The 13,808-nt window shown below is 40.1% G+C and overlaps 1 protein-coding gene across 3 annotated transcripts in view; it reads right to left on the reverse strand.

Annotated features, from left to right (window-relative positions):
• Nucleotides 1-876: 876 nt before the first annotated feature.
• The window catches only part of phkb (phosphorylase kinase, beta), a 92,128-nt gene continuing 79,196 nt past the window's right edge, over nt 877-13,808 (reverse strand). For 2 of the 3 annotated variants that reach the window (XM_067495013.1, XM_067495011.1), the window contains 11 exons: nt 12,419-12,477; nt 11,938-12,100; nt 10,861-10,942; nt 10,574-10,631; nt 7,763-7,853; nt 6,204-6,409; nt 4,810-4,944; nt 4,336-4,465; nt 3,749-3,856; nt 3,515-3,655; nt 877-2,645 (listed from right to left, as the gene is read on the reverse strand). In XM_067495013.1, coding sequence (XP_067351114.1) covers nt 2,508-2,645; nt 3,515-3,655; nt 3,749-3,856; nt 4,336-4,465; nt 4,810-4,944; nt 6,204-6,409; nt 7,763-7,853; nt 10,574-10,631; nt 10,861-10,942; nt 11,938-12,100; nt 12,419-12,477 — 1,311 coding nt within the window. In that variant the 3' untranslated portion in view covers nt 877-2,507. Of the gene's footprint in view, nt 2,646-3,514; nt 3,656-3,748; nt 3,857-4,335; nt 4,466-4,809; nt 4,945-6,203; nt 6,410-7,762; nt 7,854-10,305; nt 10,397-10,573; nt 10,632-10,860; nt 10,943-11,937; nt 12,101-12,418; nt 12,478-13,808 lie in introns of all 3 variants that reach the window. The other variant, XM_067495012.1, reaches the window with a different exon arrangement.

The raw sequence follows: 13,808 nt of genomic DNA on the forward strand, positions 1-13,808 counted from the left end.
GGTAATTTTCACTCACTACCTAACCTGCTTACCCTGTTAAGACGTGCAGGTGGGTGGGCTGGAGCTGATCACAGCAGTCATTGGGTGGGAGGTGGGGTACCCTGCAGGGGCCACATACAGATCTAGACCACTTACACCCACATACACATTCACGGGAGGAATCAGAGAACACCTCTTTCACCATATTTGGTTTTCACCGTATAGAAAGCACCTACGTACACTGGCAAGCAGCTGACCTTCTAAATGTATTGGCATTAGCCTTTAATCTTTACTGTCTGTAAATGTCTTTACTCTTAAATACCTTCAAAAAATGACATATATGTACAAACTAGGACTAAAAACAGACCCTGCATTTGGAATATCTTATGGTAAAACGAATTTCTTTTGGATTCCTCATCGTGAAGAAGCTATTTATTCAACAAGACAGGCAGGATCCCGCTCTCACCAGTGTGCACGTTGATTTGAATATATTGAGCGTGAGGCAGAGCTTATTTATCTTTTCCGCTGGCTCTCGCCCACCTTCTCCATCTCTCTCTGCCAGTCGGTTAGTCAGTGTTGCAGAAGGCACTCTCAGCATCAGTGGCGAGATGCAGATTGATAAGGGGATGGGAACAACGTAAGTGGGTATTAACTGGTATGATCCATAATACTGTGCCAAACATGCCCGTCAGGGCTGCAGCAGTCATGCATGCTTCATTTCCGCTGCATTTATTGCCAAAAAGCCACAGAGTTTTGCTTCATGGGAAGTAATTATATGACATGTAGCTTTAAAATCAACGTGGGGTAGAAGTAAATGCATAATGGCTGCACTTATTATTTACACATTCACGTATACGTGTTTCTTAGGCTGACAGTAAAGTGACACAGAGGAAAATGTTTATGGGTTCTATGGGAACTTTATTCTTTGAAACACAGTTTTGAGTTAAAAATACTTCTTTTGAATAAAGGTAAACAATTCAGACACGTACACACACACACACGCACACACACAGTGACAAGGTTGGGCGGATTCATCGCAGTAATGATATTCAGAGAGGCACGCTTTAAAATAAGTCAGACCGAGTCTTTCATCATCTCTATATCAGATTGACAGCAGTCTTTTCTGTTGCCCACATTCAGCAAAGCAGCGTTTTCTAAAGGGTCCTCAGTCCCCGGGACTTTAGATGAGCAAGAGTCATTGTCATGCAGAGACCTATTGTGCAGAACGGGCCTCTCAGAAACACTTTTTTAGCCTGTAACAATCTGTCATGATGCATGTGGCAGACATTATTGTCATGCAGCATAGTGTGCATGCATAGAGGTAAGAGGAACTCAACACAGTACAACAAACAACTCTTACCTCTATTCATTTTGAATAAAACACATTAACTCGCTAAAGAAATCCAAATCTTATATCATTTGCCCTCTAATGGCCGCCAGCTGGTTCTTAGTAGTAGTAGTACAATTGTACAAGAGCAAGTTGAATTTTTATGAATATTGTACGAAAATAAGGCTGCATAAACCATTTTAGTTGATAAGTTACGCTTGCTTAAGGAGGCAAATTGTAACAATGAGAAATCTTTCAGAATGCAATATGAGTGATCCACTATTGCATTTCAATTGCAACATGAATGTGACACCTAGGTTATTGCTGGTGAGGCTCCATGTACAGTTTGAACAGTCCCATCTGAGCCGGGTTCACGAAAATGTAGCAGAGATCATAGAAGTTCTAAATTTCCGGTACAGAACTTTTCAAAGCAATAACAAAAAATAAAGAATTACATTTTTTCCATATGAAATGGCCATTTTGCGAATATGCTACATGCTACACTTTCTTATACAGAAATGCTGGGGAAGATACAGCTGTTCTATCCGTATGCTAAACATAAAGCCAACGCTTACTGTGCTCGTCACCTGTCAAGCTGCTTACATGGTTTTCAGTATCTATAATAAACTAACCCAGGACTTTGTTACTTATGTAAAATTAGATTTTTAGGACTATATTTATTGTTAGAGGAAGAGTAAATTGACAATAGTTACCTACAGTAGCAAAGGGACATTTTTAATTGGCTTTTCCCTTAAAGTCCATAACTCTTAAAAAAAAACTTCTGAATTCATAGCACACCTGATTATGTGGCAACATCAGCCAACTGCTAATGTTGTTACTCTTAATTTAAATTTGCAACGCAGTTGGAAAAAGCACAGATCCACAGTACGAGGTAAAGCAAGTGAACTCTGGTGAACTATGTCTACACTCTTCTTAAATGATGAACATTATCATGACTTGTGGAAGTAGTTACGTGCTACACGTGCACACCTGCTAATCTATGGCCAATAAAACGTCTGCTTCCAGTTTTTGTTGTCGAGCTCTGGGAGCAGTGAGCAGCGTGTAGCTGAGGGAGGGTTTGAAAGTCTAGGGTTAAATTCTGAATATGTGCGATAGATATGGAGAAGTCCTTATTATTATTATCAACCATTTGCTGACTACACTGGAGCGGGGTGGGATTAGGGCTCAGATCATTGTAAATCTAACTGACAGAGCATGGATCGTCCTTGCTGGGCTTCACATCCCCTTGCAGCAGCTGGATCATAACGGCCTTGGTCAAGTAACTGGAGGTGCCTCTCTTCCCCACTGGAGGTGTGTTGTAGAATGACTCCATGTCATCCTGGGACAAACAAAAGAAACATTTGGGAAAGATTGTACCCACACAAACCCCAGAACTTCCAGAAAGGTTACAATGCACAGCATCACAGATTCTGGCTTTTGAACTGTGTACTGATTAAAAAAAATAAAAAATAAAAAAATGGTCTCTGTCCTCTTTAGCATGGAGGACACTGCATCCATTATTTTCAAAAGGAATTTCAAATTTTGACTCAGAAGACCACAGGACACTTTTCCACTTCACCTCAGTCCATTTTTAATGAGCTCAGGCTCAGAGAAGGTGGCAGAATTTAAACTTGCATTTGCTGATACAGAGACTAACTGTGTTTACGGACACTGCTTTTCAGAGGCTCATTCCTACTGTCATGTCTGTTTTTAAGCCACGGCAACCCATAATATTATATATTGTTTTTTTGGCCTTGTCTTTTATCCAGATTCTCTGAATATGTCAATTATATTACAACCGTGTATGATGAAATTGCAAATTTATTCTCGATTTTACAGAATTTCTAAGATCAGGTTCTCAATTTCAACATGTGATATTTTGTCTTTGTACTAACAATGAGTGATTTAATGCAGGTATGAATACACCATTTTATGCCGTAGGTCAAAACACCCTAGAAAGATTACATCTCACAAATCTAATGAGGCTCTATTGAACTGGTAAATGGTAGTAGTACCCTTTTAAACACCATTTAATTAAACTAACCCCTTAGCTAAGTTATTTAATTATGGCTGGAAGCTCAGTTCAGTTAGGTTAGGTTTAGCGGCACATCAATTAAGAAAGGTGATGAGATAATTTCGTGGGAGACACTATGCTCATGTTCAAATTAGAAAATGTTAACCCTGTGGCCTAAAGTGAAGTCACTCTACCTGTTTCTCTATTCCTTCAAAGCGACTGCGATCCCTCTGGAAATCACTGAAAGCCTCTTTTACCAGACTGTCCAGATCCACCTTGTCGCTAAACTCCAGCTCCGGGTTCCTCTCCAGCACTATGGATACTACCATCAGCAGCTACTCAAATAGTAGAAAAAGGACACGGCTGTCAGGAACTAAAAAACAACAGTAAGAGCAGCAGGGTTATACTTTCCTCCTATCTTTGTTTACCTCTACTATGATTTGTCTGTACTCAGGCAAGACAATGTTCTTCAGCGTGTCCTCCACCAGCAGGGAAAAGTTCATCTCATACATGGTCATGTCAGACAGTGTGGGTTGCTACGCAAAGATGGTGAGAGGAAAGAAAGGTGATTATTAGGAAAGTCAACAAATGTGTTAGGTACGAATTGCAGTAATTCAGTATACATATATGAATTTAGTAGTACACACTATTTACTATTCAAGATAATCACCTCTATAGGTTTTAATGATTTTCTTTAATGCTGTAAATAGAGAGTAGTGAGCCACCAGTCGCAACACTAGGATCCTCAAACTGTCTTGAAGGACAATTTTGCTGATTTGTTTTCGTGTAGACCCACAGACTTTATGCCAATTTATATAACACGCAAAGAAAATAATTTTGACTTTCAGTGGAGACACCTTTGAACTTTGTATTGAGTAGAAAAAAAGATCAATCTGTGTTCACATGCACCACAAGTTCTGCTCTGTTGCCTTTCATAGAGCAGCAGACTGTACACAGAGTCCCCCTTTAAATATCCGAGAATTTGTGGAACATTTGTGTCAGGGGAAGCCTGTACCTGTGGGAGGTGAGTCCCAGCAACCACAATGCCATCGGGGGTCCTCTCCAGGATCTGCCACACACGATCATAAAAGCCCACAGGGGTCCTGTTTAGAGAGCCGTCTATCTGACGCCTGTTCAGCCAGGACCTGAGGTGAAATGAGGGTGACACTGCTGAATCAAGTCTCACGGACGGGAAACATAAAATTGATAGCGGCTGTGCTAGAGGAAACTGTCTATGAGTTGATCAGATTAGATGAGATAAGGCAAAACTTTAATATTCCCCACTGGGAAATTGGGTTGCGACAGCAGCAGATAATTAGATATGGATGTAGACAAGAAAGCGAAGATAAAATAATTAAAGCTAAAAAGATTACACAACAAGTAAACGCATCAAGATAAAGAGACGGCGTCTTCAAAGGCAGATTTGTGGGATGAATGGGATGAGACAGCATGGATAACATTTTTGATAGAGTGAATGTGTTTGAAGTACCTGGCGGTGTGCTGCGGCTGCAGGACATCCAGGAGGAGCTGCTTGATGTCGCTGGGAGAGAGTTGGTAGATGTCTTGGGACGGCATGTCTCCTGCCCTGATCTTCAGCTCCTGTTTCATGGCCTGGACAATCCATCTGGACATCCAGAGTTTAACAACATATCACTTAGAAGTAGCACTTTTTTGTGATTTAAATACCCAAAGATCTTCGGTGTACGTTTGACGCAGAAAGTTTTTACTGACCAATGGAGTTAGGACTTTGTTAATATAAGAAACATCTGAGGTTTATGTTGCAATACACTCAAAAAAAAAAGGTGAAAGTTGCATCATCCTCCCTTTTAATGACACTTTTTAATCATTTAAATAATGAGGACACCAACTGTTGCAGTTTCACAATAAAAACTAAATTCCGTTGAATTCTAGCTGGAGTCTAGACTTCAGCTGCTCAACATGGCCGCCGTTGTAAGATCCTCCTCTTCATGATGCACCATACATTTTCAATAGGAGACACAGTGATTTTCCAAAGCACTCCCAAGCCCCTGTGGCTATATTCGTGATGACAGAAAGATTGTTTCTCCTGCAGTGTTGCCTAATAGCTTGAAGGTCAGGGACATTCAGTGGTGGTTCCACCCTTGGCCTGTATGCACTGAGATTTCTCTTTAGTCCCTGAATCTTTTTAAAATCTTATGTTGAAAATTATTCTTTTTGAAGCAACTGACAGTTCTGTCATGAAGTCTGGCACAAGGTATTGAGCCACAACCCTTCTTAGTTTCAAAGACTGAAACTTTGGTGGATGCTCCTTTGCAGCAAATGTACTTATATTTACAGAATACATTTACATTGGTCAGTGAAATCACTGAAAGTTTTTTTGTGCTTTTTTTTTTAACTGAAAGTTCAACTTTTATCGTATTTTAGAAGAAATTACTGACACTAAAGACAATATACATATGTCTTACTGTAACTTTAGGACAATCGAATTACTTTAAAGATAGATTAATATGTTAAATTAATAAAATGTCATAAATATTGCTTCTTTGAAACGTTTTTGATCTTTTCAGACCACACATGTCTGAAAACCTCAGGTTAAATGTGTAACTCTGCAGTTTAAACTTCAGAGTTACACTATTAGTGAGGAGCAAAACATAAATGTGGGTCTCAGTCCACAAGTGCCCTGTGGTTTAGTAAAAACAACCTGAAATGCAAGGCCCCACTGCTACAGTACAGTATGTACACAGCTGTTCCAAAAGTTTTAATGGGCTAACATAAGAAAATAAATTGAGGTCAGAAACGGAGAATTACAGCAAAGAGCACATACTCCCTGAGCTCACCTTCCTAGATGAAATGTAAGAGTTGTCAGGCATTACTGCAACCATTCTGAACCTGACTGTGACGTACCCGACTCTGATCTTGAGCATGCCGCTGAACAGTTCTGGGTTGTTGGAGATAATCCATCCGATGTGGATGACCAGCTCCTGCTGAAGAACAGCCTCCCGCTCCCCACCGTAAAGGGAGCATTTGCTGTAGATGATGCCCTGGATCACCCCTGGCGACAGTGGATTGGAAATCACCTCCTCTTCATGCCCGAAAAGACCGAGGGTCACCTGGCAATCACAGGTATTAGCAAGAGCGCACACAGAGGGAAGAGGAGAATGTACCGTGCACAAATATGGTTATAATGTTGCCTGCAGTGCATCAGATTTGTTCTGCCTAATGTATTTAAACTTTCGTGTGTCTGTGTGTGTGTGTGTGTGTGTGTGTGTGTGTATGTGTGTGTGTGTGCCAGTGCAGGCACACAGACACGTGTACACGGGTAGACTTGCATGTGCACTCAATACTTCCTTCAAGGTGCAATTCCTACAAGTATCTTTGTTCCACCTCTGTAAAATTGGCCTCCTCTCCCAGAGTCACATAAAAGTGAGTAGGAAAAAAATTACAAGATTACTCTTTTGTATTTTGTTCTGTCTCTGAAAGGCGTCTCATGAAAATTACACTCCAGCAATCTTCCTGATGAGAGCACCCACTTTTATTCTTGCCTTCAGCTGATGAAATCCAGCACTTTGAAGACCTGTATGTATCACTCATCTTTACATCTCGACTGATTCTAACTGAGCAAAGAGGAGCCTTTGGTCCCGGAGTTTGGAAAAAGCCCAACTCCGAATTCAAGAGGATTGCATTGTTGGATTTCAATACAAACGAGAAATATAATCAAAACTTGAGTCCGAATTGACTTAAATGGGGTGGTGCCTCTTATTTCCTCCAGCTGAGCTGTTATTGTAAGCAGAGCATCACAGCAGTCTCAAATTTTAAATCATTTTTTCCAATCATGTTGAAAGCAGCATTCCCTCCGGTAGGCAATCTATATGCAGATTCACACCTTGAGCTACTTCAGCATAATGAAATGCCTAAAACTGTTCAGAAGGGTAAAAATGAGGCTAGATAACTGACACTCTCGAGAGGAGGCTAATCTCTGAATAACACTTGACAGGAAATGATGCGCTGACTCTCATCCAGCGTGGGGGAGTGGCATCAGACAAACTCCCGGGTCAAAATAAATCAATTGGCACATGAAGTGTGTCTAGACACGTGGACACGGTGCATATTAGGATTCTATTCAGGTCACACTGGCAGCATCACTACAACTACAGCTTAGATACACACACACACACACACACACACACACACACACACACACACACACACACACACACACACACACACACACACACAGTGGAGGTGAGGTGTGAGGAGGAATGTGAGCATGCAGCTAAGCTAAGTAATTCCCATAGGATGACGGCATGAGGAGCTTACAAGCACCAGTTTCCAATATTTTTATTTCTTTTAATCAGTGAACATTAAAATCATGGTCCCAACATGCCATTTGCCCAAATGTGACCAAAAATGTATTTGACAAAAAGGTATAGTCACTACTCAGGCCCTGCTGTGTGTCCACTTACCTGCTTGCCATGCACTAAAACACTAGTAATACTGGGGGCAAGGCTGTCCACTAGCTTAGTTAAGAGACTGGCAGCAAGACGGACAACAGACCTAGTAGGCAAAAAGACACAAGAACATTCTTGATATCATGATGGAGAACAACTAGAAGCTAGGACTTCCACATGTTGCAGTAAAAGCTTGAGGGGCCACATCCTCAGCTTCATTGCAGCCTCAATAGAACACGTTTGTTCATTTGGTCGTTGAAATCATAAAAAGGCAGCATTATTGATTGACCAAATGCCAAATGAAAGATTTGGCTCCCTCTGACTTATTTTAATGTTCACCAATTTCTGAGTTTGTTATTTACAAGAGACACTGCAGCCTCCGAACCGCCTCCTCTTTCTCTGCAGGAATCCTATGAGGGAAAAGCAGCACACCACACCATCGTTATTCCTAGGATGGCAGGCCACAGCCAGGGTTGCTACACGACATACACATAGAGTTGAAGCCATCCTTACAGTGGCAGCAGTGGGAGTGAAATTATTTCATTAATGGGGGTCAAGAACATAATCAGCTGAAACACAACTTCCTTTTATTATATGCTGAGAACAACACTTTTTTAGTGTGTGCGTTTGTGTGTGTGTTCACACCTGTCTCTGTGTCTAATTTTGGAGTTATGTAGTGAAACCAACAAAGCTTTTATGTTTCGAAGGCATGATGTGTCAATCTACTGACGCTTTGTTGGGGAAACCTATTTCAAGCTTCACTTCCGAGCCCATGTAAGGTAAACTAGGAAGCAAGGTTGATGCCATTTCACTCTCCATACAACATAATCAAATTTATCTTCACTGAAATCCTAATAATTAATAAAACAGCATACAGTGAAAGTTGCCATGTCAGCCAACCTGATACAAATTCAACCCAACCACAAACACAGAAAACACTGACCATAAGAGACGGTCAACAAACACTCACATGACAAGTTGAGACAAACAACTACAGTTCAATTCTTTGAGTCAGACCAGCAGTATACAACAAACAAAATTGAATTTTACCAGCTTTGTAGGCAACGAGAGAAAATCACAGTATTTTGTTTGACTGGAGTAGTGAGCACCAGTTTGACAAAAGGTCTTATTTAACATTTATAAAGTAAGTGCCTGAAAGTGCTTTTGAAAGTGCTGGAGAAGCCTAAACAGTCAAGAAATGGTCCAAAAATTACTGCACAAATTAATGCATTAAAAAATTAATGCACAAATGCTGTTTGGAGAGACGTTTCAAAAACATTAATATCCAAGATGAAAAGGACGACAGGGTTAAAATGCAACCACAGTGTCACAGTAAACTTAATTAGCTCTCCTATTATTTCACGTTTACTTTTTGTCTTGATGACTTTGTAAGCAGCTATCAAAGCTTTCCATCTGTCCGTGATAAAATAGACCTGGAATTACAGGGAGCGCAAAGGCATTTTTTACAACACCGCATCAAGCAGCCAAATTCAGCTTCATTTGGAGTTTACAGCTGGCACCTAGAGCAGTGGGTGATGCTGGGGAGAAACAGAACAGCTGAAACCAGGGGTCCAGCCTTGTGATGGTTAATGGAGAGAGAGAGCAACACAGTGATGAACTCCTGTAAAGATCGGAGGCAAGGCGACTGCTAGCTTGGAGTAGCTGGCTCGGCCAAACTCATGACTGTGTGAGAGCAGCTTAATTTAGCTTTTTAGGTATTTATTTGCACAATATGGGACTGAAACAAATCAGCCAGAAATATATGCTATATTTACACAATGGCTCACGTTTGGGAACTCATTTGTGATGATATTGAATGACAAACTAAATATATTGAAAGAAAAACTGAACGTATGTAACAATACTTAATACAGAAAATTGAAAGAAACATTAAGGGACCAGTGCCAGCTTGTGTCGTCAGTGTGTAACATTTGTCAGATCCCTCCTGTAGCTACAGGTTATGTCAGAAAGGCTAAGTCAGCTTTTAATTTATACATTTGAAAATGTACTTTTATAAACTATTTCTGTGATTGATATTCTATTATACTGACTATGTTATTACCATTGTTATTACTATGGCTCAAGGTAATACAGGAAACCTCATTCAATGAGGATTTTCATCAGAAACTGTGTAAATATAATATAATAATAATTACAGCACGGGGGGAAAAGATGCTGGTGCCGACTCATTCTGTATGACACGACCTGCAGCTACACGAGGCATATGGCATGTGACATTACACACCGGAATGGAAACACAAGTTGGCACCTGTGTCACAGATTCATTCAGTGTTCTCAAGTTTCAATACATATATTCACAGTCGTTCAATATTCTTAATCTATAGATAGACTCCTTTACGACATACTGTGAAAATAGACTTAAATCACTACATTTACGGAAATAATATTATTTTTATTGCTGTTGTTGTTGACGCCCCAGTAAGGAAGGAAATCCGACTTAGGGATGGCTGAGCCCCACACAGCTCTCAAGCGAGCTCACTAGCTAGTCAGCTTACTGGCCATTGACATGCTTTAGTCCACTTCTGCCTGAACATTACCTGTTTCCCGTGCACCAGAATTGTGGTGATGTGAGGAGCTATAGAGCTGGCGAACTTCTTGGTAATGGCAGCAGCATGGCGCACTGCCAGCCTACAGTTCATCCACATTAAATAACAGTCATTTCAAAGTGGCCACATGTGAGCTTTACTAACAGGACCCCCAAAATTAAAAAAAATAAAAACACATGAAAATCAGATGTATAATAATGATAATGACATTAACTGTGTGTCCTGTAAGTATGTGTGTATGTGCGTGCGAATATCAGACCAAAGTTTTCTGCTGCCAGCTCTTCTGTAGATCCTCTCCAGTTCATCCATCAGGTTCTCTAAAATCACAAACATGCTTCTGTGATCAGACATTCAGCCACACTGTATATAATGCAGTAACACTCAACGTATGCCAAATTAGGCAGCTATCTATAATGAACATGATTGAAACATAGGCACTTTGACAGGATCAAATTTCTTTTGCATTGGATCATTTTGATCAGTTTCCCCACATCTGGTGACTAGTCATTTAAGCTAAACACGGTGTTTTTGCGAGTGTCTGCTCACCATCTTTAGTGAGGAAATCTGGTCCTTCTCTCCTAAGAAGAATGGCTGCAAGCTGAGCCTGACTGGCCAAGCAGTCAGAGTCCTGCGCAAATAAATGAAAACCAACTTGAATGACAAAAGAAAGAGCACCATGAAGAGTGCAAAACCCCAGATGCGACTCCGAAAATCATTGAAAATATTAAAAATCAGTGTCATAAGATAGATCACTAAAAACCCAACACAGTCTGAGCTAGATGTTTACTCTGACTTCTACCCTCAAGGTCTCACAGCACCATCAAGTCACATCCACAGTTCAGTTGCGGGTGGACGTTTCATTTTTAATTTGTTTAAATATGTGCAAAGTTAAAATATTCAGGCATGTAGCCAGAATGAAGAGAGCGGTTCATGATTGTAAACATTCTTTTCGGCCGATGTTTATCCAAAACCTCAAGTTGAGCTGAAAAGCATATTTGAACATATTTGTTATAGGTTATTTTAATGAAATAGGAGACTGGTGACCTAGAAGGAAGTAAATATGTGAGTTGTTTAACCTTCGGCTGAGTCGCTTAGAAGTAGAGCGTCACATTTATATAATGAATAAATATTCAACATCAAAACAAAACATGTAAAATCTGATTTGACCGTCTTTCTGCCAGGATGGCTGCATGTGTAATTGCTTTTTGTTTCTCTCCACAGCTTGGAATGGAGAATTTTCCTCAGCTGTAGTCGTTGTCAGTGCTAACTCCCACTGCTACATGTATTAGCATTCGATTAGTATAATATTGCCCAGCAGTTTTACATAATTGTAAAAGAATACTGTTTATCTGCTGTGAGTGACGCTGGTGAGTTTTTTTATATTAGGAGCAATTTATGTATTGACTCAAATAAAAAGAAATAAAAAGAATAAAATGTAATCCAGTTAAAATGCTTATATTAAAATTGATAATAGTGTGGAAGCTGCTCTAATATGATTTAGAAGGCGTATCATGACTGACCTATTTATTTTGATCATTATTGATGCATTAATAGAAAACGCAAATTATATTTTGTTGCAGGTTGCTGCTGTGGGACTTGCTCCACAGCAGTCCATCAACTCACGTGGAACTTCTGGATGATCTCAGGGGTGGGCTTGTGCAGCCACTCCTCCACGCAGATCTCCGGCTGCTGTTCCAAGTCGGAGGCATTGGGTGTGCTTGTCTGTCTCTTCACCTTAGAGTGTTTAGGCAGTTCCAGCTCCTCAAAGCTCTTAAACTCTGGGATCCTACTCACACACACACACACACACACACACACACACACACACACCGCATTACACTTTGTGTACATTTTTTTAGTAGACAGCTTGTTTTCTTTTTTTTTGTTTTGTTTGGTGTTTTTTTACACCAAAATCTTCTAATTTCCCATTACAAGCATAAAATGAAACAATGCCTTGATTTTCCGATATTTTACTCTACATATTTAGACATGTATGACATATATAGATTCAGAAAACATTTATCATCAAGTCTCTATGTCAGCTCTACTGCAGTGCTGCAAATATTCCGGGGGCAAAAGCACTGAGACTAGAGGAAGCTCTTACTCGGACTCGTTGACACGCAGGAAGTCCAACTGCTCCACTACTGCTCCAGATATCAGGGTCTAAACGATGGATGAGAAAAAAAAAAAAACACCTTTAATAGTTTGCCAAGTTGTTATTCTGTGAGAGATTTACACATTAACATATAACAACATATACACATCCATACAGTATGTGTGAATGAATGTACGAGGAAATCATAAGGCACACTTGGGAGCACAGAAATACATGAAATGAAGAAACAGTGCTGTATAAATCTCTGACAGGAGGTGCGTTGAGTGACTCAGACAAAACAACAGTTTGAATAATACAGTTAATAACAAATAACACATGGAGTAGTAATGTGTGAACTAAATTGTCCGTTTCAACTTTTACAAATGTGCACGGCTGCAGTAATGGTGATGGGAGAACAGTCGGGATGTTTTAAAGCACAGCTGTGTAGGAGTGTACGAGAGCAGCTCAATACGTCTTGTGACTGTGGCCTAAATGTGATATTAGCCATTCCAACTGAAGTCAACACCAAAACAAAAATAGGAGGCGTAGGAGAGGAGCAATGCTGCTCCCCATAACAATGAGATGATAAAGAGTGGAGGAGTTCCAGAGCTGTGAAGTGAATGACAAATAGGTGAAAGGAAGGAAGAACTTTGAAGCAACAAAAAGGATCCTATGAGAAAGTCTCTGCTGAACACCACAAAGTCTGGGGGAGAAGTTGGGGTTGGGAAACCTGTCATCATTTTGACAAAGCACTTGTGGAAATAAGTGTACTTCTTCCTTTGACCTTATTTTCTGGCTCTTTGACATCATTAAGATTGACTGTGTTCTCTTCAGAAACAACACACATTTGCAACACTAGAATATTTTAACAAAGACTGTGATTTTTAACGTGAATATTGCTTTTTTTTTTTCCTCTTGCAGATACACATAAACGTTAGCATTCTTTTGGGGTCCTATTTGTGTCCATCTGATGAATGACATTCCAATATTCACCTTTTTACCTCTAATTCTGGTCCCCATCAACTGCTAGGAAACATATCTGGCCCTTTGGCTGCTAAATTATCCACTCTGTTCACCTGCAAGTTGTTAACATTGCTTGTTTTCTCTTTGGTGCTGGAGGAGCTCGTGTACAGATGGAGTTTTAAGTGGGTTTTCTAAAAAAACAGCTGCCTGCTACTGCTCGAAATGAGGTTGGGACTAAACCAAACAGTAATGTTACAGGCTTTAACAACAAACTAATGAGTTAAGAGATGCTGAAATGCTTCATAAAGCTGGGGGCTATTACAGAATTGGGTGTAATTCTGTAGGTTTGTCATCATGAATGACGCCTTTATCATTACGTAAGGTCAGTCATGTGACAAATAATTAGTATCATAATACTGATTAAAGTGGTTTAAAA

The sequence above is a fragment of the Channa argus genome, chromosome 2 (assembly GCF_033026475.1).
Source record: "Channa argus isolate prfri chromosome 2, Channa argus male v1.0, whole genome shotgun sequence".
Taxonomy (NCBI): Eukaryota; Metazoa; Chordata; class Actinopteri; order Anabantiformes; family Channidae; genus Channa; species Channa argus.